At 38.7% G+C, this 27,674-nt stretch overlaps 2 protein-coding genes across 4 annotated transcripts in view; one reads left to right on the top strand and one right to left on the bottom strand.

Moving 5' to 3' along the window:
* Positions 1-27,674, top strand: part of CENPP (centromere protein P) — a 218,820-nt gene that overhangs the window by 85,019 nt on the left and 106,127 nt on the right. Inside the window, exon 6 of one of the 3 annotated variants that reach the window (XM_038527412.1) lies at positions 9,030-9,072. The exons of the other annotated variants lie outside the window; for them this stretch is intronic. Within the exon in view, the coding sequence (XP_038383340.1) occupies positions 9,030-9,072 (43 nt within the window). The remainder of the gene's footprint in view (positions 1-9,029; positions 9,073-27,674) is intronic. 3 annotated transcript variants of the gene reach the window in all.
* OMD (osteomodulin) lies at positions 580-10,820 on the bottom strand. The gene is made up of 3 exons (XM_038527408.1): positions 10,519-10,820; positions 4,104-5,057; positions 580-3,437 (listed from the first exon to the last, which is right to left on the bottom strand). The coding sequence occupies exons 2-3, from the start codon at positions 5,041-5,043 to the stop codon at positions 3,133-3,135; spliced, it is 1,245 nt and encodes a 414-aa protein (XP_038383336.1). The 5' UTR covers positions 5,044-5,057; positions 10,519-10,820; the 3' UTR covers positions 580-3,132.

Below are 27,674 nucleotides of genomic sequence, written 5' to 3'. Positions count from 1 at the left end.
AAATTTATGAAATATCCTTTATGTCCTTTAAAAAACTAGTTGTATATTATGCCTTTGTATGTTAACTAAACCTGGTTCATGGAGTGCTTTGGATTTGTCAGTGGTCACAAATACAGTTCAGCCTAGTAGCTAATTAATACTTTTATGTGTAATAAGAAAACAGATGAATTTTCATCCCCCCCCCCCTTTGTAAATACTAGATCAACTGGTTTTGCCTATAGCTATGGTAGATAGTTGTGCAGTCTTGATGTGCTGGTTAGTGAAGTACTTTATTCTTCACTTTCTCTGACGGAAAGCATTGGGTTCTGTTTTTTAATGAGAGATACTTGGGGTGGGTATGCATTCCTCAGGGTCATTTTCAGGTAGCAAAGATGGTGTTAACCTGCTTCCTCCTTGGGCCCTGCAGCTGGGTAACCTGTTTACAGACACACCCCTGAACTCTTCTTGAAACCATGAGCTACTTTACCACGTCCTGACCAGAAATAAAATTAGGGTATCCGTCTGTGCTCACATCGGCTTTCATAGTTACTGCCATGTTAGATTTTCTTTCTTCCTTGTGTTAGAATGAGTTGATCTTAATTTCTTCATTAAACTTTTTATTAACAGCTTTATTGAGACAATTCACATCTCATGCAGTTCACCCTTTAAAAATCTATGAATCATTTTTAGTATTTTTAGATTTGTACAGCCATCACCACAGTCAATTTTAGAACATTTTTCCACATTCCCTCTCTTCCCCACCCCTGCAGTCCCAGGCAACCAAAACTCTGTCTTTATAGATTTGCCTGTTCTGGGCATTTCACTGAAATGGAATCATACTATATGTAGTCTTCTGTGATTGAGTTTTCACTTTGCATGATGTGTTCATGGTTCATCTATGTGGTAGAATGATGTATCAGTACTTCATTTCTTCTCTTGGCTGAATAATACTTCGTTTTGTGTACAGGACCACATTTATCCATTCTTCAGCTGGACATTTGGGCGCTTTCTACTTTTTGGCTATTAATGGATAGTGCTGCTCTGAACATTTGTTTATATATTTCTGTGTGAACATGTGTGTTGTTTAGTTCTCTTGAGTATGTATCTAGGAGTAGAATTGCTGCATTGTAAGTGACTCTGATTTTTTGAACTGCAGACTGCTTTCCAAAACAGCTGCACCATAGGATGTCCCACCAGCAGTGTGTGAGTGTTCTACTTTCTCTGCCTCCTTGCTAATAACATCTGTTATGTGTCTTTTAAGTTCTAGCCATCCCAGTGAGTGAGAGAGGATCTCTCATTAGGGTTTTCATTTATATTTCCCGGATGGCCTCTCATTAGATTTTAAATTGCTTTAGGTTAGAAATAGTTGTATCTCTTTTATCTCCTAAAACACTCATAGTATTTTACAATATTAGCTCATAATATTTAAATTTATAAGCCTATTTTTAAAAATTTCAATAAAGGGGGAGGTGTTCCTTAATTTTTTTTAACCTGTGTTGAAAGTGTGCTTTGTCCACCTTCCCAGCATTTTGCTCTGCTACCCTCACCCTTGTATCTTGAGATGTCACAGGTGCACATAGTTCTGTTTCTTGCCCTTATTGCTAAGCCTTACACACCAGCTGCTTTGATGAATGTTAATTAAATGAATGAATAGAGTGTTGTTTGTGTTCATTATGAATTGTTGAGGTTGTTCTTGGGGACAGGTGGGTGTTCTGTTTCTGCTAAATGCTAATAACTTCTCAAAGAAATAAAGAGCATTAGGGGCTTCATTTTGCACTCTTATCTCTAGCAAAATAAAGACTCACCACTTGAAAACTTAAAATAAAGTTTCACTTGTCTGGTCCTGGCCCGTTGTCCAAATTGTTACCATTTGTTGTTTGGGTTCCCCTTGTAGGTCAGCCCATCTGTGTTTATTCTTCATCTGAGAGACTGAAATGTTAGCTGGTAAATCAGGAGAGTTCATCGCAGCACTTCTATCATCTTCATTACAAGGCATACTTAAAATACTTCAAAATGATAGATTAAATAATAGGTGCTTCTAAGGTTTTAAAGAAAATATCAAAGCTTGTCCAAATTGTAAAGGAACTCTATTCAACTTTAGCACTAATTAAATAAATCCTGGCTGATGCACATATATGTTTCTACTGTACTGTGCTAGGAAAATGAAAGTGTTTTAATAATGCTGGTATATTGTGTACTAAATTAACCTTATGGGCAAAGCAGTTATTTATTAGCAAATCTTTATGTAACAACCAAAAAATTTTCGTGAGTTTACTCTAAAAACATTTATCCCAGTTAAAATGGAGGACAGATTCTTTTGGACAATTGCTGAAATCTGCTAAAATACAGATTGTGATGAGACAGTTTGGTAGTTTTTCAGTTATCCTAATACAGATTGGAGAATTTTGTTGCTTTGGTGCTCTGAGAGAAAAAACCAGTTGATTTTATGAAACCACATGTCTTGAATCCTTAGTAGAATGGCCTCTTTGAAAATCAGGAGCATGCTCTATTGCTCTAAGTGGTAAGGCCAGGAAAGTGGATGTCATGGTGATAAGATTTCACATAAAAGTGTGAAAGCTCAAGTGCCCCCCTCAGTCACTTGAGCTTTCACACTTTTATGTGAAATCTTGATGGGATGAGCACTGGGTGTTATGCTACATGTTGGCAAATTGAACTCCAATAAAAAAATATATATATACAAAAACAGTGTGAAAGCTTTCTGGGAGTCAGGACAAAGAAAGTAATTTACTCCTAAGCGAATGGCTTCCTCTTATATGAATGTAAGCCCAGGCAGCTCAACCCTGTCCTCTGCTAGTTCTCGGCTTCTGGTGCTACTGTTTTCATCACTCTTAGAACAGTTACTATTACTAGAGATGGCATACTTGCTTTTTTTTTTTTTTTTTCAGCTTTCAAGTTTAGTTTTTTATTCCCACTTGTCATTTTAATTTATATTTCCAAAGACTGGTATCCTCTTAAGTAAGTTTGAATCCTATGTAATGATGCCAGTGTTAGCAACAACTTAAATTCAGTCTGATCTAATACTAATACATGATTCTAGGTATATTACTGTGAGCCTTCCATGTTCAGTTAAACTTATATTGAATAATAATGTATAAAATCATAACCGTATACCTATATAGTTTCTTGCCATTCTTAACTTCCATAGTAGTGATGGTCAGTGTTTTCTTCTGTTTCTTCTTGTTCTGGACCTTCTTGGTGATCCTCATGTTCTTCACTATCAGCATCATCCTGAAATCTGAAAACTTGGGTCTTCAGTTGTATTGTTTGACCATTACTGCTTCTTTGCTCACCATAATAAATAGTGTGTATATAAGGGAAGCAGAGGGAAATGTATGAGGTTATTGGCTCTTTTAGCTTATTTTGGTCCAAACGAATGTATGTTAAATGGTGGTAATGCAGTGGGTCAACAGACGGACACATCACTGTAACATTGATACCTGAAAAATAAAAAATAAAGATTAATCCTGCTGCATTACATCTGGAGTCCTACATTGGATTTTATTAAAATATGAGATACAGTCTTATTAATTAAAATACTTACAGGTAGAATTAAGTTTAATTAGTTTTTACAGTAATCAAATAATAAAATGAAGAAAATTACAGATAAATTATATGTTATCAAAGTAAATGATGGCTTTCAGAGCACACTTATCATGATGAGCACAGTGTGATGTATGGAAGCGCTGAATCACTGTGTTGTATACCTGGAACTAATACAGCACTGTGTGCTAACTATACTGGAATTAAAAATTTTTTAAATGATAGGTTCATTGCTATTTAGTTATTTATTATGTAGTAAATTCTTAGTAGAAATAATCTCAAAAAGAAAAAAGTAAAAATCACTTATAGTCCCAACTACTCAGGATACTCCTCTTTTTTCCTTATACTCTACAGTACTACTTGTCAGTGTTCATATTGATAACATTTAATAGGAAAGGCTATCAACTTTATAACACACTTTCTGAGGCCAGTTTCGGCCATTTCCCCAGCTACTTCAAATTAACTGTTTTCAGCAACATGTAAAGCATAGAGTTTGAAAAAGATTTGTTCTTTAAAAGGTCAGCATACTATCCTGTCTTTAAAAATAATGAAATTTTACATACTTTCGATTTCATTGTTCTGTAGGTATAGGTGTTGTAAATTTCTTGGAATATAAAATGCTTGCTTCAGTTTGTTGTGTCCAACATTGAGCTCTATTAGGTTGGAAAGATTAAAAATATTATATGGGATATCTTGTAGTTTGTTGTGTGACATTCGTACAGCCTGAAGTTTGGGAAGTTCGTTGAAGTAATTTTCTGGTATAGAAGAAATTGAATTATTTTCTAAAGATAGGTACATCAGTGAAGAAGGCAGACCAGGAGGCATTGATTTCAATCTGTTATTACATAGGTTGAGCTGCATTAATTTTTCCATTTTGGCAAGTATTTTTTCTTGTAACATGGAATCCTCAAGCTGATTATAACAGAGATCAAGCATTGTCAGGTTCACTAGCCCATCCATGGCGTTTGTCTGCAATCTGGAGATCTCATTGTAGCCAAGAAGAAGTCTTTCCAAAGACTTGGGGAGAGGAAATGGAAAGTCTTCTAAATTGTTATGCTGTAAGTGAAGTTGTAGTAGATTTGGCAACTTAGCAAACACACCAAGATCAATCTTTTGAGAAGTAATTTTGTTGTGGCTGAGGTTGATTTCTTTAAGATGTGTTGCATTAATGAATGAATCTGTAGTCACAGCCTCAATTTCATTGAATTGAAGGTAGACTTGCTGTATGTGTGCTGGGACACGTGGGATAGTCTTGAGTTTGCGATTGTCACAGTACATTGATGATGGAAAATTGGGTGGACAGAAACATTCAGTGGCACAGCCTAACATATGCTGATGAAAAGGAACTTGAAAGTCCTCATTTTGATGAAATGGAAATTCTGGTTGGTAGACATCATCTGGTTCTTGATCATAATCTTCATCCCATTGATAACTTTCATACTGGCAATATACTTTGACTCCAAAAAAGAAGAAAAGGACACATGCTCGACTTAGAAAGCCCATGTTCTTTTTTTGTCCTATTACAAAAGAAAGCAAATATATTGTGGGAAAAGTGAGTAAATCCTAGAATAATTTTTGTATAAATAAACAATTGCATAAAATGTGTAATATCTGTATTAAAATATATAAAAGACTGTCCAAAATAAATGGGCAATACTCAAACCAAAATTAATGTTTAAGTACCAATAAGATGGTATTTAAAAAAAAGTCACATTTTGCATTGAATCGGACTACATACCCAGCTTTGAAGAGAATCCTAGTTTGTCTTGCTTACTATATATTCACGGTGATAACACAACTTCACTCAGCCTCAAAGCTAGGTACTCCCTCCACTGAAAATGCTGAGTGTTCCACTATTTGGTCCCTTCAGCAATGGACACTACCTATGAGAGGAGACAGTCTTGGTCTTGGTTAATATTAACCAACCTTTTCGTTTTTTGTTTTTTTTTTATAAATTTATTTTCTATTGGTGTTCAATTTGCCAACATATAGAATAACACCCAGACCAACCTTTTCCCACTGTAACTTCTGTTTGCTGATGCTCTTTTCTGCCCTTAGAAAAACATGAAACATTCCCTTTTATGTAAGAGCTTGAGATATTAAAAATAGCTATCATGTTTCCTCTCAGTGTTTCTGTCTAAGCCTAATCATGACTTCAAATTTTCCCCCATGAAACCATTTCCAGAATCCAATTATTTTGTCTCTGACTCTACTTGAATAACTGCTTCAAATCCCAAATACAATATTTACAGTCTACAAACTTCTATCTTCTAATAGGTTATTCTGTATATTTTCTTCTTTCCACTAATATTTTTGAGTTAAATCCTAGATAAACAGATATTGAAAACACGCTGTCTTGTCTCCCAGGAGTTGAGGTTTGGTGGAAAATCAGAAAGACGTGCACAGTACAGGGAGTAGGAGGGTGTATGGCAGGTACGATTGAAAGGAGGGAGCACTGAGCTTGAGAAAGGCTGTTAATGTGAAGTCGTGGTGAGTGATGGTTGCTGTACTGGACGAGGAGCCTGAAGACCTTTATTTCCGGCCTGTCACTTAGAATGGTCAAGCCACTTAACATATCTACCTCTTGCCTCATCAAGAAAATGAGAAATGTAATTACTTGTCCGCTTAACTCAACCGTGGTTGTGACAGTCGTGTGAGATATGCATGGACAAGTGCTTTGCAAATTAGAAAGTGATCCAGGTGGAATAAGTTTGTTATTTAGGTAAAAGTTAAAAGAAAAGGAAAAAAAAAAAAAGAACATACCTCGGATTCTGAGGCTGTTTTTTTCTCCCTCTCCCATTCTGTGTTTCATGAGAATTAACATCAACGTGCCCTTGTGTGTTGTGGAATGACTTATCTCCTATTCTATTAGCCATTAGAATAGTACGAGCTAGTTTTCATCATTGAGATAATTGGAAAAAATAGTTATGTAAATCATTGTCTCTGACAGATCCCATTTGAGAAAGTCTGCCCTAGACCCTAACATCTTAGATTCTTGTATATTTTCTTGTCATAAACAAAAAATGTGTCAAGTGTAATTATGTGTTTATGTGGGATTTGGAGTCAATATTTAAGTAGTGTCAGGGACCCTTGTTCTTTTTTTTCCCCTCGCATATACCCAGAACATGGGCCTTCCCACCCAAACTTTATAGCCTTCTCCACGTAATGGCTCCAACTGCAGTGATTCCTCAGTTTCAGTGGGATCTAAATACATGGATCCTGCTGTGTTTTCATTGCCCATCATTCATACTTCCCAGCACACTTGGTTCCTCTTGGTGGCCTGGACCCCACAGTTGGCAGACATCACTGTTGTCCCTCGTTTGCTCACACCCTAGACCCTCTGGCCCCTTTCATCCTTGTATTCTTCCAGTAAACTCCAACTCCATTCCTTCAGTTGTCTGTCTACTTGCAGCTTGACTCACGCAGCAGAATAAGTGGAGAGGAAACAGACCATGCCAGGTGGTCTCACTTTAAATTCATAACCACTCAGTACTGCTCAGGATATGTCCTTACTGCATTCCTTTTCCTTGCTCCTAGATGAGCCTCTAAAGCTCCATTCTCTACCAGTATTGGATGATGACGTTGCGAACTTTTTTTTTTTTTGTCAAGAGAATAGATCAAACAAAACAATCATTTCTTCATATATATATGAATATATATATTTATATATAGTTATATTTATATATATTTATATATATAGTTATATTTAATCTCATCCCTACCTATAGAATATGTCAAAATTGCAATGGTTTTATCTTTCAAAACAATCTGTGATTTTGAAACTCATAGTTTTCTTTTACAAATCTAAATAGACTACATGCATTGTTCCTTCTTATCCATGGGATTCGTGGAGGATGTGACGTTTGATAGCCTTTGAAGGAATATTAGGGTTGTTATAGAGAAAGACCAGGAAGATTTCCAGATAGAAGAGATGAGCAAAACACATAACAATAAAGAGCAGGGTGTTTGGAAAATAGTGGTTAGCTGTTGAAGGAGCAAAGTAAGACTGTTAGAGCTAATCTGGACCAGAATGTACAGGATCTGAATTCTAACTTATGGAATCTGCACTCAGGGAATGAACACCTAATTTAATTCATTCATGTAGTTGAGTCGTGATCTTTACACTGTATTGTTTGTGAGTGAAGTAGGAAAGAGTCCCATGGGGAGTGTGGTCTCACCCAAGGGCATTGTTTAGCACTTGCTAACCCCACTGGGTGCCGGGAAGCTCTCAGTAGGTGTGTTGCATTCATTAGTGACCTGTGCTAGATGTATGTGAACATGGCTAGTCAACCACCTTACAAATAGTAGTAGTTACTTAGTTTGCTGGTTTACTTCACTTAATGATTGTCTGCAGTTCTGGGGGCGAGACACTGTATTTGGTGGGGAACACAGAAATGAAAATGTGAAGACGTGGTCCCCTCTGTGGAGAGCGTATAGTTTATGGAGAGACCCAACATGGCAAACCGTATTCTCAGACAGAGGGACATCAGGTTTACTGCCTAGAGCCCAGTGCTGCGGGTACAGTGGCTTAACCCTGCTTTGAGCATAGTCTTTATAAGTATCATTCGGTCCAGATCTTGGAAGATTAGCAGGAATGGATATAGAACATGCTATACATTTTACTCACTAGTTGATAATATTTTGTGTGTTAAATCTGTAGTATTTTATGGTACTCATTATAGTGAAGCGTATTAACTTTTTAAAGTACATATGCCGGGGCAGCCCCGGTGGCGCAGCGGTTTGGCGCCGCCTGCAGCCCAGGGTGTGATCCTGGAGACCCTGGATCGAGTCCCACGTCAGGCTCTTTGTATGATGCCTGCTTCTCCCTCTGCCTGTGTCTCTGCCTCTCTGTGTGTGTGTGTCTATCATGAATAAATAAATAAAATCTTAAAAAAAAAATAAAGTACATATGCCTCAGTGATACCTCAGTCTTACTGCACCAGGGGATTCTACTGTAAGGTTGCTGTGTTTCACAAAGGTATACAGAGAAGCAGAGGCATGCAGCTATGGGGTGCGGGGGTGAGGGAGCAGTCGGGCACAGAGGGGGATCTCGGAAGCTGCCTGTTGCCAGATGAATTTCAAAATGAGCATTGCTCATCAGAGCTCTGAATTTCATCCTTGTATTAAGAATATTAGCAATAATCAATTAGTAACCTTACATTTGAGGGTGAAAGTCATGACTCTATTCAACAACTATGAGAAGTTACTGGGGGAAAAGGAGACCTGGGGGGTACTTTTGATCCTGCACTTAATTGTGTACCTTTGACTTGGGATCAAGACCTCATGATGGGAGTCTTTCTGAAAATACAGGGATTCTTTAGTGTTGACAGCTTTTGGTCTTCTTGGCTACCTGTGGAGACAGACTTTCCCTAAGGACAGTTTCTCTTCTGAATCATCAGGACCTTGGCTCTCTGCAGCCCAGCCTGGTCCCACTTCCTTTGACCAAGTCCAGTTTTCTGGTCTGAAATCAATCCCGTCTCCATCCACAGGCCCATTATTTCCTGTTCATCTTAGTCTTCAACTTCATCAATGGTGAGTCCCAGTTCTAATGACATCTTTATTTATTTTTTTTATCCAAACTTTCCGTTCAACTGATCTCTTCCCAGCCATTTGCTAAGCATATTTTTATTACTTCCGCATTTTATGATCTACAATTTATGTCTTGTTCCCTATAGGATAGCTCATAGCAAAACAGTCAGTCCTCCCACTTCCTGACCTAATTTCTGGCAGAATCTAGTACAATGCACAGCGTATAAGTGCTCAAATATTTGTTGAATGGATAATTAGATTAGTAAGTTACAGATTACATCCTGTCAGCGATGCTTATCGCCACTAATACTGATTTTTTCTAGGTATAGAAATGGTTTCTTTAAATGGACACGGTCACAGAAAACATGGCTGTTCTCTCCTAGTGGTATCTCCATCACAGCATGCTATTCCCATTACACATAGCAGTAAAAAATTAACAGATGTGAAAAGGAATCTTTAAAGCAAAGGAAAATATATGTTACCAGTTTTAAAAAATATCCAGTAATGTGAATTTTTTCATATTATAGCTATAAATGTTTCTATATTATAACATTTCTCTTGGGAAAAAGCACTTGGTGCTTTCTTAAGAAAGTTCTAATTAAAATGAGGTCAAACTTTGTTCTCAAATATTTGAAGTACTTGTAAAGCCTCATTGCATTTTACTATTTTAAAGACAATCATTTTATTGGTATGCCATAGAAACTAGGATATAAGAAGCCAGGATATTAGTATATGGACTCAGATTTTTTTCCGAAGCAGTTTTAAATTTAACTCTATAAAAGTAAAGTAGTATACATCCCTATTACACCCAGGGCCTAAGGAAGTAATAAGACTCTTTTGCTGTTAAAAATATGAAAGTTTCAAAATTACTTTTAGCCATAATATATTTAAATCTTAGTTAACTGGAACCCAAGAAACTGTTTCTTTAGTACCAGATAGAGCACTCACATCTTCCCTTTCAGAAAGAGGCAAAAGAAAGCAAAACTACATTGGTAGCAGGGATTTGGTTAACAGAAATTTTAAGAAAATTTCTAGTGAAATCTGTACAAATACCCTTCTTCCCTGCAAGCAGAATCTGTCACCCTGCTCAGATGTATGGCTCACAAGTATTTGCCAGTTTCTGTCTTTTAAAGTTGAGAGTGCGAGAAGAGACAGTGATGCCATTAACTTAAGAATCTTTCATTCTGAATCAAAAAAAAAAAAAAATCTAAACAAAGATTATTTATTGGGTAAATCTTAAATTAGAAAATTAAAACCACTATATTCTTTCTCTGAATATTTTTGCTAATCAAAGTTTTAATGTAGCTTTTATCAGATATTGCTTCCAAATACTGCTTTTATGATGGCTGCAATCTATTTTAATGTTAAACAAATCAAATATACTTAGAAAGTTTTAACAGTAGGAACAGTTTCTTTATAAAAAAATTGAAAATTATTTTATCATCATACCTGTTGAGTTTGCTTTAGTTTTCAGGGGTTGATGAATTTGCAAATCCTGTAAATTGAATCAGCTATTCCTAAATTCTTTAACTGAGTCTCTTAAAAATCCACAGTAACTGTGTGTCCAGACAGGGCTGTCCTTGAATTACTGTAGCAATTTAAGCAAATATAATCTGCTTGGAAAACACTTGGGTTGAATTAAAATTATGTATTTCTTTTCATTATCCAAAACTTTGTGGATTCAAATTGAGATGCTTGTGCTGTTGGTCAGATTGATGTGGCTTATGTCCCTTTCTTTTCCCCTTAATTTTGGTTTGAGGTGTGGCAAGAATTTCCTCTAATATGAAAAGCAAACAGAACTAAATGAAACAGCATGTACTGATTACTGTTTTTATTTTCATTTTCATGCCAAAGAATTCTCCAAATTAAGGTCCCCTGTAACATGGAGCTCATGTCCCAGCAATTTAAGGTGGAACTCAGATCTTGAAATGTTGCTTGTCTGAAATCTTTTGTTCACACCAGGGCTTCCCTTCATGAAGACAAAGAACCAAGGTTAGAAACATAAAGCATTTCATATCCAGCTTACTATTTTTTTAAAGATTTTATTTATTTGTGTGAGAACGAGAGAGTGAGCAAGCATGAGCGGGAGGAGAGGCATAGGGAGAAGGAGAAACAGACTCTCCTCTGAGCAGGGAGCCCCCCATGTGGGACTTGATCCCAGGACCCTAGGATCATGACCTGAGCTGAAGGCAGTCGCTTAACCACCTGAGCCACCCAGGCCCTCCTCTAGTTTACTTTTTAAATGAAGGGATGTATCATTAGTGACACATTAAATATATAACTTTTCCACACAAAGAATTTACCTTCTTTTCTATTTGCTATCACCGTTCTCACCTTTATCTTAAACATATGCACTAGAATGCCTGCTACTAACTTTTGAAACAAACACTAATCTGGTGATGGAATTTAGTGTTTTGCACTCAGAAGATAGATCTCTGATTTGCCTCTTTAGGTTAGTACAAAAAATAATTTTATAGTATTGACTAAAATGGCATTAGGAACTTCTGTTGACTGACTTTTATTTCCTTTATTTTGTAGATACAGAAAATCTCATTTCACTGAGTTTTTTCTCCTGAGGAGTAGTGATTAACAGCTTAAATGCTAAATTTTTTTACTAGTGTTTTCATGGTTTAAACAGAAAGTTAAACTTGTACTTCTTGGCAGTGAACTTTGAGTTTGTGCTTTGGAAGACTCTTTAATGTTTGTACAAACTAATAAGGTAAAGTGAATTCTGGAATTTATTTTTGTGTCCTCAAATAGTGTTTACCACTAGGTTTTTACAAAGAAATCACAGGGTTTATTTTGTTATACTTTAGGTTTTTTAAAAGCATGCTGTGTTTCAAGTGATGCTTGGCAGTACTGTACAAATCTTGTCTATTATTTGAGACACTGGTATGTGAAACATGGCAGACTGTATTTGGGCCAAGATTTCATTTTGTTACTGATCTTGTCCATATGTTTTCTATTAGTCTTTGTTCTTAAACCTCAGGCTTCCATACTAAGTAAGAGAGAGCAAATATGTGAATTTTTCCAAGAATTTAAGTTTATGTGCCCTCACAGTTCTTTTGGAAGATGAACGTAAAATCAAAAGCTTAATTTTCATAGAATTCTTCATTTAACACTGTGATGTGGACTTGTGATCATGATTGTTGTTCATGTTCCTAACACATGTGGAAAGAATATTTATCAGTAGATAGCTGGAGTACTTAGAATCACAAGTCTAGGAAATCTGAAAGAGGTGGATGGTGTCCAGGAAGTTTAGGTTGGGAGGCAGGAGAGTATGGGGAGCACTGGTTCAAGTCAGACCTTATAGGAAAAGTAGACGCTCTAAGTGATTCTGATAGTTCATTGTTTCAGTTTGGTGCGTATAATTGCAGCAATTGAAGAGAGAAGTCCATTGAATTGATGTAAAGTCTAAATTATATTCTATGATGATAATTTGATTGAAGTAGATATAGTACCTTCATAGCTGAGTTAACTAGTGCTGGCGGAAAAAGGCCAAACAGATCTGCTTAGTTGTGGAAATTTAGGGATTTTTTCATTATGCTCATTCAGCTAACATTTATTTAGCACCTGATTTGTTCAAAGCAGTTTAAGTATTGGGGACTCAGCAGCACAACTGCCTGTTGACATGGAACAGGAAAACAGAATAAACATATGAAGTCGTGCAGAGCACAGTGAAGAAGAATAAAGCAAAAGATGAGTGAGCATGAGCACAGTGTCAGTTCTCACCCTCCTGCTCTGGAACAGAGTGGTTACCTATCTGTGTGACCAGTGGAGGAGCCCAGCGTCTCCCTGCTGGAGGGAGGCTACAGATAAGGGGGTGCACATGGTAATAGGTCAGAACTGGAGACATCGATATGAACCCGTGTTCAGCTTAATACATACACTGGTGGCTCCATCTAGAAATGTCTGTAGACATGTGTGTGTACATGGGCCGGTGTACACACACCTGTCTCCTTGCCATAGGCTGGGAAGGCATAGAGGCAGTGACTCTCCAGCAGCAGCAAAAACCCAGCACACAGATCTTGGCTTCTTTTTTTTTTTTTTTTTTTTAAGATTTTATATATTTATTGAGAGAGAGCGAGTGCACATGCCAGGGGTGGGGTCAGAGGGAGAGGGAAAGAAAATCTCAAGCAGACTCAGCGCTGACCACAGAGCCCCCAATAGGGTTCAGTCACAGGACTCTGAGGTCATGACCTGAGCCCAAATCAAGAGTTGGATGCTTAACTGACTGAGCCACTCAGGTGCCTCCCAGATCTTGGCTTCTAACACCTTCTGCAATTAAAAAACAAAACAAAACAAAACAAAAAGAAACAGCCTTCTTGAAGAAATGGCTGATTCCAGGACTGGGGCATGGAGCATACAAGATGAGCCTTGGATACCTTACAAGCACCAGAAAGTAAGGAGTTGCTAAGAAAGAAAGGGATATGGGAAATCTATGTACCTTCTCAGTTTGCCATGAACCTAAAAACTGCCTTAAAAGATAAAGTCTATTTAATACATTTTTAAGAAAGGGAGTTAGTATTTTAGGTAGTTTAGCAGAGACCTGAGCATAGTAAGGGAGCAAGCCAAGTTGGTATCAAAATGGAAAAGACAGTATGGCTGGGGCTGAGTGATTTGGGCAGGGAGAGGGTACACTTGGAGAGGCAGCCAGTGCCAGCATTATGGTTATCATAGGCTTCTGACATGCGTGGAGGCCTCAGCCTCGTGGCATTCCACATAAAATCACGTTTCATAGGAGGCACACTCGACTGCTTCTGTCAGAGCCTTCAGGCAGCCCTACGGAAGTAATCCAGTACTAGCTACCACTTGTGCCCAGCGGAGTCTGTCTTTGTCCCTCTAACCCGTGTGGGCTGTGAGGAGTGTCCACCCTTAATGCTTTCAATTTCCCACATTGTTCTCTTTTCCCATAAATGATGTCCCCGTCCTAGCTTCACCCACGGTCTGATGTAAGCCAGAAGGTTGGGAGTTGTTGAAATGAGCGCGTCCCAAAATGTGTAGGAGACCCATCAGTGTGTGAATTGCCAGGGCTGCTAATTTAAAACTCAGGTGGCAGCAGCTCTGTACCTCAGACCCACAGAACCAGCAGCTCTGGATGCTCCCCAGCAACTTACATTTTTAACAAATGTCCCAGGTGCCGTGAAAACTTGAGAACCACTGATCTAAATCACCTTCTTTCCCTCACTTTCAAATTGGATCTGTTACTGAGTCCTTTGAGATCTAGCACAGCAGTATCTATTTGGTATGGTCTACCCTGCCACCATCTTTTTTCCAGGGACTGACACTTCTCCCTCAGATGTTTCAGTAGTCTCTTGATTCATCTCCCTGTGTTCTCCTTCTCCTTCTCCACTCCAATATTCATTATAGACTTATTAAAATAAGTCTAATTGTACAGAGCTTTTGCATAAAATCCTCTGGTGTTGCCTCATATTTTAAAATAAATTCCAAACAGGGGCATCTGGGTGGCTCGGTCGGTTAGACCACCATGATCAGGTCATGATCTCAAGAGTCCTGGGACTGAGCACTGTGGGACCCCACGCTCAGTGGGAAGTTGGCCTGAGGATTCTCACTTTCTCTCTCTCTCCTTCTGTCTCTGCCCCCCTCCCCTCACCCTATCTCTCCCTAAAATAAATAAATAAATCTTAAAAATAAATTCCAAACCTAAGGGCACCTGCCTATCTCGGTCAGTAGAGCATGTGACTCATGATCTCTGGATTGTGAGTTTAAGCCCCATGTTGAGCATAGATCTTAATAAATAAATGAATTAAATGTAGTGCTTGCTTATTTATTTACTTAATTAAAAAACTAAAAATAAATCCCAAACATGAACTTCTCCTTTGGGAAAGCCCTGACAGCCTACCTCTTGCCTGTTCTTGTCCTTGGACCAGTTGACTTGTGTGTCTGGGCTGCTTTCTGGCCTCAAGCTGCCCCGCTCCTTCCTGTTCCTTCAGATACCAGCTGGATGTCCTACAATTCAACTCAATTCTGACTCTGTCTGCCCAGAGTTAGCATCACATGCAACATGTTAAGGACTCAGTCCCACAAAACTGCCCCACTTTGGGTGCCAGTCACAACTAGGAGGTCTCCAGTTTCCCACCGCCCCCTCTGTAGGGTAGATTATTTGCTATAATGTCTCACAGAACTCAGATGCTTATGTTTATTGGTTTATTATTTAACGAGGAACGTGGTCAAGGATACAGGTGTACAGCCAGGTGAAGGGATATATGATATGAGGTCTGGAGGGGCCCTGAGCCCAGGAGCTTCTGTCCCCTTGGAATTGCGGTATGCTCTACTCTCAGCTCATGGATGTGCCTGCCAACCTGAAATCTTTCTGAACCCTGTACTTTAGGGGGTTTTGTGGAGGCTTCCTCATGCAATTGTGATGGGTGAATTAACCCAATCTCTAGCCCTTCTCCTTCATCAGAACAGAGTGGGTGGAGGGGCTGAAAGTTCCAAGCTTCTAGTCCTGGATGGTCTTTCTCATGACCAGCCCTCATCCATAAGCCATCAGGGAGTCCACTCCAGAGTCCCCTCCTTAGAATGAATGATATTCCCGTCGCCCAGGAAATTCCAAGTGGTTTTGGAGCTCTGTATCAGGAACTGGGGGCAGACACCAAATATGTATTTCTTATGTCATAAGGGTACAACCACAAAAACTCCTCCTGCAGCTTCTGTCTCCAACCACCAGGTTCCCATCCCAGCAGCCACTGCTAAGGACCACCACACTGTATGACTCTAGGGACACTTCTCACTCTGTTAAGACCTTTGGTAGAATATAGTGTTGTCATTTTCTTGTGAATCTTTCCAGAGATATCTGATATACCCAGAAGCAAATATGTATATTTTAAAATTGCCATTTTTTAAAAGAATTCTTGCATGAAATTTTCAGTGTTTCTAGGTCTTTGCTTAATACATTGATGCAGTTAATAACACTTTGTATGTCATTGCACATCTGTGCAACTATATTTGAGGGTTACATCTGCAGGCTGGGCATGCACGTATGTAGTTGCTCTCCACAGAATGCCAAGGGCCTGTGTAAAATCCTCCTTCGTATAGTGTATCAAGGTTTTGTCTTTGGTGATCTGCTAGGTTAAATGACTCTTACTGTGAGTCTGTTTGAATCTCTCTCGTATTTTACAGCTGTGTGTGCTTTTTTCTGGAGCTATCTGTATCTTTTGCTTTTCTTTTCTGTTGTGTTTTATAGGTCTTCTCTGAGTTTTAGGATTTCTCTACAAGGGAAGTTAGGTCTATGTGCCGTCACTCAAAACCATTGTTTTCTAGTTTATCATTTGTCTTTGGCTTTGCTCTTGACAGTCTTGCCGCGAAGACTATATTGTTGAGCTTTGTGTCAGAGTCAGAATTACCTCCCCCACTTCTACATGATCAGAAAAGTTTTCCATTGGTTTGCACACTGTCTTCTAGGACCACTGTTGTTTTTTTGTTTTGTCTTGTTTTTTGTTTTTGCATTTAAATCTCTGCTTTGTTAGAATTTATAGTTCTTGTAAAGTGTTACCTCCTGTTTTGTAGGCAGCTCTGCCCATGTCCCAGCAGCATTAATTGAACAGCCGCCTCCCCTGTCCAGTGTGAAAGCCCCCCCACTTCCCCGTTCCCACAGCTGACGGAGTCGTTTTTGGACTTTTCGTTCTTTTCCCTTGAGCTGTCTGTTAACTATCAGGTTATTTTATAAAACCATCCTTAATGTGGTCCCTGGTGTTGATTTATCCAATATCTTGCATTCTACTATAATCAGTACTCCTTGATAGATTTTGTTTTTTAATTAAAATGTTATTTTGAGATAGTTATAGACACATACATTTGTAAGAAATAGTACAGAGAGGGGCATCTGGGTGTCTCAGTGGTTGAAGATCTGCCTTTGGCTCAGGGCATGACCCTGGGGTCCTGGGATCGAGTCCTGCATTGGGCTCCCTGCAGGGAGCCTGCTTCTTCCTCTGCCTATGTCTCTGCCTCTCTCTCTGTCTTTCATGAATAAATAAAATCTTTAAATTAAAAAAAAAAGGAAAAGAAGAGAAATAGTACAGAGAGATCTTATGTATGCTCTGCCCAGTTTCCTCTAATGATAACATTTTGCACAACTGTGGTATGTTATCCCAACCAGGATATTGGGGGTGATACAGTCGAAGAGAGAACATTTATGATCCCTGCAGGGATTCCACATGTTCTGCCTTTATAAGCACAGAAATCTTTGTTGTTTTTTTTTCCCTCCCATCCCTAGCTCCCGGCACCTCTAATCTGTTTCTAAAATTTGTTCAAGAATGTTATAAAACTGGAACAATGTAATGTGTAACCTTTTGGAATTGACTTTTTTCACTCAGCATAATTCTCTGGACATTCATCCAGGTTGTTGATCAAGTTGTATATTAATAGTTCATTCCTTTTTATTAATGAGTACTATTCCATCATAAGGATGTGCACAGTTGGGTTACCCCCTCATCTGTGGAAGCCCATCTGGTTGCTCCAGTCTGGGGCTATTCCTAATAAAGTTGCTGTTAACAGTCATAGACAGGTTTTTATGTGAACATCAGTCTTCATCTTTCTCAGGGAAATGCCTGGGAGTGTAATTGCTAAGTCATATGGTAAACAAATGTTTAGTTTGAAAAAATTTTTTGGAGTGACTACACCATTTTAAATTCCCACTCGCCAAGAATGAGAGATCATACATCCTCCTCAGCATCTGGTGCTACCTTGAAATCAGAAAGATTCCTCCCTTTTTTTCTGAATTGTTTTTGGCTCTTCTGATGCTTTTGCCTTTCCACATAAGTTTTGGAATAATCTTGTCTATATCTACAAAAAGTCTTGCTGGAATTTTGATAAGACTGAAATTAAACCTGTATATCAAATTTTGCCCTTTTTTAAATGATTTTATTTTTAAGTGATCTCTACATTGAATGTGGATCTTATAACCCAAAGATCAAGGATTACACTGTTCCACCAACTGAGCCAGCCCAGCGCCCCTTGCCTGTTTTTAACTAGGTTGTTTGTCTTATTATGAGTGTGAGGGTTCTTTATGTATTCTGAATACAGGTTCTTTTATCAGATATACGGCTTGCAATCTTTTTTTCTTCCCATCCATGGCAGAGATTTTCATTTTCTAAATAGTGTCTTTTGACATACACATTAATTTTGTAAAGCTCAAATTATATTTTTCTTTTATGACTGTTTTATGGCTTTTGGTGTCAAGGCTAGAATTAATTGGCTAAACGGTTAAAGATTTTTTATGTTCTCACAGAATTTTGTAGTTTGATCTTTTATATTTAGGTCTGTGATCTATTTTGAGTTAGTTTTTGTATGTGTTGTGGGGTCAGGGTCTGAGTTCAGTTTTTGTACATCAATATTCAACTTCTGAGGACAGTATGTTGAAAAGATGATTAATTACCCCATTGAGTTACCTGGATATCTTTGTCAAAAATCTATTAACCATGAATGCAAAGGTTTGTTTCTAGATCCTCAGTTCTGCCCCATTGCTGGCTTCCTGCTTATAGCAGGTTTACAGAATATTGTGCCATTAGGTATCACACACCCTCCAACTTTGTTCTTTTCCCAAATCATTTTCATTATTGCAAAGCCTTTGTGTTTCTCTGTGATTTGGGGGATTAGTGTGTGCATGTGTACCTTCATAAGTTAGCAGGATGATTGAGTGCTGGTATTGGAACATGGCATTTAAAATGTTTACTTTAAAAAATAAAATAAAAATAAAATGTTTACTTTGTTGTTGCCATATGTATGGACTTGGTAAATGCTAGAGGCTGCTGTTTTTTTTTTTTTTTTTTAAGATTTTATTTATTTATTTATGAGAGAGAGAGAGAGAGAGAGAGAGAGAGAGGCAGAGACACAGGCAGAGGGAGAAGCAAGCTCCGGGCAGGGAGCCTGATGTGAGACTCGATCCTGGAACTCCAGGATCACGCCCTGGGCCAAAGGCAGGAGCTAAACCTCTGAGCCACCCCAGGGATCCCCTGGGTTATTTTATTTTTTTCTTTTTTCTTGTAAGAGCTTACAGTCTTGTGAGGATACTTAGATATTTTATAAGTATACGAAGCATAATGCTGCTTATCGAATTTTTCATATATTCCATTCCTTTGTTTTCCTAAGTGTATTTTTTACTAGACCATGTATGACAATTTCTGCTTCTAGATAAGTGTCATTGTTTACCTTTTTAAAATGTGAAAGTAGGGCAGCCCGGGTGGCTCAGTGGTTTAGCGCCACCTTTGGTCCAGGGCGTGATCCTGGAGACCAAGGATCGAGTCCCATGTCGGGCTCTCTGCGTGGAGCCTGCTTCTCCCTCTGCCTGTCTCTGTCTCTCTCTGTCTCTCTGTCTCTCTGTCTCTCTCTCTGTCTCTCATGAATAAATAAATAAAATTTAAAAAAAATAAAATGTGAAAGTAGTGTTTAACACTATTTTAAGATATGTCTAGTTCTTATCTTTACTTTCAGACTTCTGCAGCATCTTAGAATAAGACTGCCCTCCCATGGTGAAAATCTGTCTAATATCTAGAAATATCTAGAAATGTATCTTTTTAAAGATAATGTGAGGAATTAGAGATAGGCTTTTCTGTGGACTCAGAATGGACAGAGACTGTAGAATCCCCATAGTTGTAGGATCACAGCTGCTAACCAACACCAGAGGCTTGTCAGGAGGTATAACGACACCTATTCCCTCAGGGGAAGCGGCTCACTCATCCTAGAAATTTAAATGAGGCTGCTTTTAGATCCAAAGTTCTGTCATTCCCTTTGTTCTGTATGCCACCTTATCTTTGTCTTTCTCTTATTTGGAAGAGACCACTTCATAGCCAACCCTTTGCTTTAATTCCATCTTAGAATTCTTGGAGTCACCTTTGAGACTTGGTAGTTGACATCCTCTGTGTGTTCTCTGTGGAATTATATAATATTGCTGCAAGTACCCTTTAGGTGAGAGGAATGCATTCATTTCTTCAGAGTACTGAAATGATTAGACATATGGATTAGAGGGGTATCTATGGACCCAGGAAGCAGAACTGTCTTTACTTTTGTTTACTCAGGTTAACAGTTATGAAGAAAAATTATAAAAAGTTTTTAAGGAGAGAGCTGTGCTGCTGCTGGTGAAGTTCTGATTAGAGCAGTGAGTTAATAAACAGTGTTTACTTGGAGAGGTGGAAGTGTGGACTGAGAAGGGCGCAGGAGAGCCTCTGGCGTGATGAGCATGTTTGTCTCCTGGTCCACATCATGTAACACACAAAAATTAACTGAAAATGGAACACAAACTTAAAAGTAAGAGCCGAGATTCCTGAATATTAGGAGAAAGCATAGATGTCAGTTTTTATGGCCTTGGATTAGACAACAGTTTCTCAGCTGTGACACCAAAAGCACAATAAACAAAAGAAATTTAATCAAAACCAAAATTTAATTTTTTTTCTGTGCCAAAGGATATCATCAAGAAGGTAGAAAAACAACCTAGAAAATGGGAGAAAAATATTGCAAGTCAAATGTCTGAGAAAGGACTTGGGTCTGGAATAGATGGAGAACCAGACAGCTTAGTAATAATAACAGCAACAACCAATTTAAAAATGAGTCAAGGATCTGAACAGATATTTCTGCAAAGAAGATAACAAATGATCACTAAACACCAGAAGAGATGCTTCACATCACATCACCAGTCATCAGGGAAATGCAAATCAGAACCATAGTGAGTTACCACATTGCAGTCCCTCTAGCATGGCTGCAGTGAAAAAGGTGACTACAACAAAAATAAATGGCGAGACAGTCACTAGTGTTGGTGAGGGTGTGAGGAAATTGCAACCTTTGTGTGTTGCTGATGGGAATGTAAAATGGCACAGCCACTATGGAAAGTAGTCTGCAATGCCTCAAAAAGTTCAACACAAAACTACTGTTTTACCTGCCAGTTACACCTCTAAGTATGTATCCAAGAAAAATGAAGACAGATGTCTACACAAATCTTGCAATGCACCAGTATTTATAGCAATATTATTCGTAATAGCCAAGGAATGGAAACAACTTGTATGTCCACCACCTGATCAGTAAATGTGGGCTGTCCAGGTAGTGGCATGTTACTCAGTGATAAACACAGCTGCAGCATGGATAGATCTTGAAAAAAGCTGAGTAGAAGATGCCAGACACAAAACACTACATCCTGAATGATTCCAAAGTATCCAGAATAGGAAAACCCAGGGAGCCAGAACGTGGATTTGCAGTTACCTAATGCAGGAATTACCTTCAGCAGGTAAAGAGTTTCTTTTTGGAGTGATGAAATGTTACAAAATTGATTGTGGTGATGATGCTAACCCCAAATACAGTAAAAAACCATTGAACTAGGGCACCTGGGTTGCTCAGTTGGTTAAGCATCCAACTCTTGATCAGGGCCCAGGTCATGATCTCAGGGTATTGAGATCCAGCCCAGTGTGGGGCTCTTTGCTCAGCGGGACATCTGCTTGAGATTCTCTCTGTCCCTCTACCCCCTCCTTATTTATGCACATGCATTTGGTTTTTAAATCAACCAATTAATCAATCTTAAAAAAAAAAAAAAAGAACCGTGTGCTTTAAATTTGTGAATTGTATGATATGTGGATTGTTTCTCAATAAAGCTGTTATTAAAATAGCATTGGGAACATGAATAGGATTGGCTATGAGTTGATAAGTTTTGAAACTGAGAAGTACATGGAAGTTCATTATATTGTTTTGTCTACTTTTGTTCCTATTGTATATTTTCCTGAACAAATAAGACTCAAGATACAAGTCTTTTATTTATTTATGTATCTGTGTATCTATGTATGTATGTATGTATCTATCTTCTTTTTTAAGATTTTACTTATGGGATGCCTGGGTGGCTCAGTGGTTGGGGATCGAGTTCTGCATCAGGCTCCCTGCAAGGAGCCTGCTTCTCCCTCTGTCTATGTCTCTGCCTCTCTCTCTCTCTCTCTGTGTCTCTCATGAAAGAATAAATAAATCTTTAAAAAAATTTTTACTTATTTGAGAGAGAGTGTGTGAGCAAGTGGAGGGGGAGGGAGAGGGAGAAGCAGACTCCACACTGAGCAGGGAGCCTAAAGTGGGAGCTTGATCCTAGGACCCCAGGATCATGACCTGAGCTGAAGGTGTGAACAACACACTCAACTGACTGAGCCCAAGATGCAAGTCTTAATATCAGGACTTCATGACCTGTTGTGCTCTGCATGGAAAGCTATGAATGGCACATTGCTTTTTGCCTTGACCTAATTTGTCCCTGTGTTTCTGCCTCTTCAGCCCCCTACGCTCTTCCTCTGTCCGTGGAAAGGTTCATCTTAAAGAGGTTCTCTTTATTTCCATGTTCACACCTGGAAAAGCACACCTTGCTTCCCCACTCCTTAGCTGAATTGGGAGGAGAGTCTTTTTCAGAGATCCCCAGATCCTGTGATAAAACTGTCCTCAGTCTCCACGATAACAGTGAATGCCTTAGGGGTGCTGCCCCCAGGTATTATAGAGCACAGGGCCCAGAGGAGAGCTGGGGGGGGGGGGTTCTGCCCCCTGGGTGTTGTAGAGCATATGGCCCGCGGGAGAGCTGGGGGGACAGGGTGCTGCCCCCAGGTGTCATAGAGCACAGGGCCCGCAGGAGATCTGGGGGTACGGGGTGCTGCCCCTTGGGTGTTGTAGAGCACAGGGCCTGCGGGAGAGCTAGGGGGACAGGGTGCTGCCCCCTGGGTGCGTAGAGCATCTGGCCCGTGGGAGAGCTGGGGGATGGGGTGCTGTCCCCAGGTGTCGTAGAGCATATGGCCTGTGGGAGAGCTGGGGGGACAGGGTGCTACCAGGAAGAGATGTGCAGGATGAAAACACATCATGTTCTTATGGTAAGGATAGAAGTTTTTCCTTTGCCCTCAGTGATTTAATTCAGAAACCTGTATTGAGCCAAGGCTGTGTGCTCACCTTAGGTGCGGGGTGAACACAGATGAGGAAGCAGTGCTTGTACCCGGGATGGCTAAAGCCCTCTGGAGAATGTGAGAAAGATCAAGGGAATAATCTGAGCTAAGTTAGATTGTGATTAGTGCAAAGGAGAAGCACACAATATTAGGGAGATTTGGGTGGGGTGTGAGAAGCACCTCTGCTCTGGTTGAATCCAGGAAGAACTAGCGAGTGATTTATGACACAGACATTTGAGGTTTTGTATGATTTTGGTGAACGCAAAGATGGCATGAACAAGTACAGAGAAGCCAGAAAGTACAGAGTATATTGGAGAAACAGTAAGTTATCTTGGGCTGGGGCATAAAATGATATTAGCATGGAATAAAAAGTTTAAAGATCATTGTTTGAATAGATGAGGTTAAGAGTACATTTGTTGTGATGAGCGTTGATAATGTATCAGAATTATTGAATCACTGTATTGTATACCTGAAGCTAATGTAACATTGTATGTTAACTACTGGAACTAAAATTTTTAAGAAATAACAATATTTTTAGAATCATTATTTTCAAATGGAGATCATGGGACAGTCCTGAAAGGTAGGTTAAGAAGTTTTTGTAATTCAGTGATCAGTGAGAACAATCTTAGGCTTTCGACGCGGGGACTGACTGTAATGAATCCAGCCTGCATGCAGGTCTGTTTGGTGGGTCATGTTAGGGTTGGATTGGCAAAATGAGTCCAGGAACCCATTTTAATATTCCACCTAGAAAATGAAACCGTTGTGAAATAGTGCATGAGAATGACCAGGAGGGACAGGCAAAACGGCAGGAATAACCCAAGCAACTGGGGAAGAAAAGGCCAAGAGGGATGGTGAGAATCTGAGGACATCGTTGAGGATTGATTTTGTTGGAGTGTTCAAGCTCCCGATGTTTGGGTCTGCTTTTAAGAGTTAGTTTCTGCCCAGCAAGGCCCACATTTGAGAAGTGGGCTCCAGAGTTAAAGGTTATGGCTGAATAAGTAGAAATAGACAAGACTGCTGGGGGGCAGAGGCAAGAGGCCAACAGAAGAATATTGGGGGATGCTAGTCATGAAAGAGCAGCCTGGAAGATGGGGTCTTGGAGGCTAAGTAGCAAAGAGCCTCCAGAAGTAAGCAGCCTACACAGTTTTGTAAGAATGAGAGCTGATCGAGGAGTGTGCCATCAAGGGTAAAGGCCAGGACCCAGGCCTAGATCCATGCCAGATGTTTATGCTTGTTTTCCAGTTTCCACACCTAAAATACAAGTACAGGTACCTGCCTCATAGCAGTTAGTAGGTGCAGGTGAAAGTGTTCTTTAAGCACCAGTTAGTATTGTTCAAGGTTATTCACACAGTATGATTTTGGGAAAAGAGAATTGGTAAGTCAGGTACAATAGGTTGAGGACCATGTGAACATAGAGGTAATGAGGACAGAAGGAAGGCATTTCTTTCCAAGGAAAAAAAAGATGGAATTTTGAAGGAAAGAGAAATAGTGCAATAGTTTAAGGAGGAACACAATTGATTTTAAAAAAGCTTTAGTGGTACCTTTAGCTTTCATGCTGGGGTGGTGCAGCATGTTAAGCATCCAACTTTTGGTTTCAGCTCAGGTCCTGATTTCAGGGTTCAGACCTGCATCGGGCTCCACCTTTGTCACAGTGGCTGCTTAAGATTCTTTCTCCCTTTCCCTCTGTGCCTCCTGCTCGTGCTCACTCTCTCTCTCAAATAAATAAATCTTAAAAAAATAATAAACTTTAGTTTTGATGACTTCAAGTGATTTTCAAAAAGTATTATTTTTTTTCCATAAATTCAATGATTATTTTTATTATACTATTTGGGAAAAAATATGGATGCATGGATGGTCTTTGAGATTTTTTCTATCTTGAGGTTCTTAATAAACCCAGTAAGTTGTAGTGATTTTTTCCCAAATTTTAGTGGATTTAAAGTGAGTAATATTTTGTGTTTACCGTAGAATGGGTTTGTGGTAGAAAACTTTAATTCAGTTTGGTTGTTTATGATTTTTACTAGTGATTCATTTTTTGGTAAGCTTACAACCAAAAGTGGTTAGCAGCTGTAGGATGAAAAACAACATTAACAACAGGAAATTAACTGCAGTGATTTCAGGAATCATTTCCCACATTTAAAAATTTTTGTTCTTTTTAGAAAAAGATGAGCTTAGCTACTTTAAGCTCTGCTACTGAGATAATAGACTGATCTGTTTAGATGATTCTAACCTTTTTTTTTTTTTGAAGATTTTATTTATGTATTCATTCATGAAAAACACAGAGAGATAGAGAGAGAGAGAGGTGTGGAGAAGCAAGCTCCATGCAGGGAGCCTGATGTGGGACTCGATCCCAGGTCTCCAGAATCAGGACTTGGGCTGAAGGCAGCGCCAAACCGCTGAGCCACCAGGGCTGCCCAGATGATTCTAACCTAATATTAACTTTATTAATAGAATTATTACTTTTAAGACTTGGATTCCTACTATTTCAGTGAACATTTGACTTTTACTTATGTTCTTATAAGTGGCTAAATTTTATTTTTATGATATATTATAGAAAAATGAATTATTGAAACTATTGGAACTTTAGAATATTTTAATATTAAAATGATTATTGTACTATATTCTCTTTATGTTAACAGCTTCTTAATCTTTGTCTTATTAGTCAGTAATATAATACTCATATTTGATGAACATTTATGGATTACAGAGCAGCTTAACACACTTTTTTAAAATTTAAGTATAGTTGGGACGCCTGGGTGGCTCAGCAGTTGAGCCATCTGCCTTTGGCTCAGGGTGTGATCCTGGGGTCCTGGGATTGAGTCCCACATCGGGCTCCCCACACGGAGCCTACTTCTCCTTCTGCCTGTGTCTCTGCCTCTCTCTGTAGGTCTCTCATGAATAAATAAAATATTTAAAAATAAATACATAAATAATAAATTTAAGTATAGTTGGCACACAGTATTCTATTTGTTTCAGATGTACAGCATAGTGATTTAACAAGTCTGTACATTACTCATTGCTTACCTTGGTAAGTGTAGTCACTGTCTGCACACATTATTGCAGCATCATTGACTACATTCCCTGTGTTGTGCTTCTCATCCCTGTGACTGACTTATATTATAACTGGAACTCTGTACCTCATCCCCTTATTTGTTTTACTCATCGATCTACCCACCTCCCCTCAGGCAACCACTAATTCATTCTTTGTATTTAAGTCTATTTGTTCATTTGTTTTATAAGTCCATACATAAGTGAAATCATGCAGTGTTTGTCTTTCTGACTTATTTTACTTAGCATAATACCCTCAAGGTCTGTTCATGTTGTCAATTGTACAATATCATGGTTTGTTATGGCTGAGTAATATCCCGTTGTACATATACACCACATCTTCTTTATCCATTCATCGTTTGACATGTGGGCTGCTTCCGTTTCATGGCTATTGTAAATCATGCTGCAGTAAACACAGGGGTGTGTATATCTTTACAAATTAGTTTTCTTTTCTTTGGGTAAATACCCAATAGAGGAATTACTGGATTATACGGTATTTTGACATTTAATTTTGAGAGACTTCCATACTGTTTCCCATATTGGCTACATGAATTTACATTCCCACCAAGAGTGCATGAAGGTTTCTTTTTCTTCTCCTCTTCACCAACACTTACTATTTCTCGTCTTCTTAATTCTAGCCATCCTGACAGGTGTGAGGTGATATCTCATTATGATTTAGCTTTGTATTTCCCTGATGAATAATGTCGAACATATTTTCATGTGTCTGTTGGCATTTATATGTCTTCTATGGAAAAAAAATCTCTCAGGTCCTCTGCGTATTTTTTAATAGGATGGTTTCCTCTTTTGGGTGTTGAATTAATAAATAAGTTCTTTACATATTTTGGATGCTAACCCTTTATCAGATATATCATTTGCGAATATCTCCTCCCATTCTGAAGGTTGCCTTTTCGTTGATGGTTTCCTTTGGTGTGCAGAGGTTTTTTATTTTGATGTAGTCCCAATAGTTTGTTTTTGCTTTTGTTTTCTTTGGCTCTATATTTATAGACATGTTGCTATGGCTAATGTTCAAGAGATTACTGCCTTTATTTTCTTTCAGGAATTTTATGGTTTCAGGTCTCAAAATCAAGTTTTTAATGCATTTTGACTTTATTTTTGTATATGGTATAAGAAAGTGGCCCAGTTTCATTATTTTTTGCATATAGCTGTCTTGTTTTCCCAGAACTGTTTATTGAAGGAACTTTCTTTTCCCTGTTGCATATTCTTGTCTCCTTTGTTATAATTGACCATATAAGCAGCTTTATTTCTGGGCTCATATTTTGTTCCATGGATCTGAGTCTATTTTTGTGCCTGTACCATACTTTTTTAATTAGTACAGCTTTGTGTAGTATACCTTGAAATTTGGAATTGTGATACCTCTAGCTTTATTCTTTCTCAAGATTACTTTGGCTATTTAGAGTCTTCTGTGGCACCATGCAAATTCTAGTTTTATTTGTTGTTGTTCTATGAAAATTCATATATGTTTTGTAATTTAATCTAAATGGCAATCTTACTGATAAGTATTGTCACCACTACCCTTTGTCGACGAGGAGACAGACTCAAAGAGATTGTGACTTGCCAGGACTATAAATGGAACTGGATTTCTGGTTTTGTTCCTCCAGCTCAAAGCTCTACATCCCTGGAGTCATCCTGTCATATCAC

This window comes from Canis lupus, chromosome 1, assembly GCF_011100685.1.
Source record: "Canis lupus familiaris isolate Mischka breed German Shepherd chromosome 1, alternate assembly UU_Cfam_GSD_1.0, whole genome shotgun sequence".
In the NCBI taxonomy this organism is placed as follows: Eukaryota; Metazoa; Chordata; class Mammalia; order Carnivora; family Canidae; genus Canis; species Canis lupus.
This window is presented reverse-complemented; position numbering and strand designations above follow the sequence as displayed.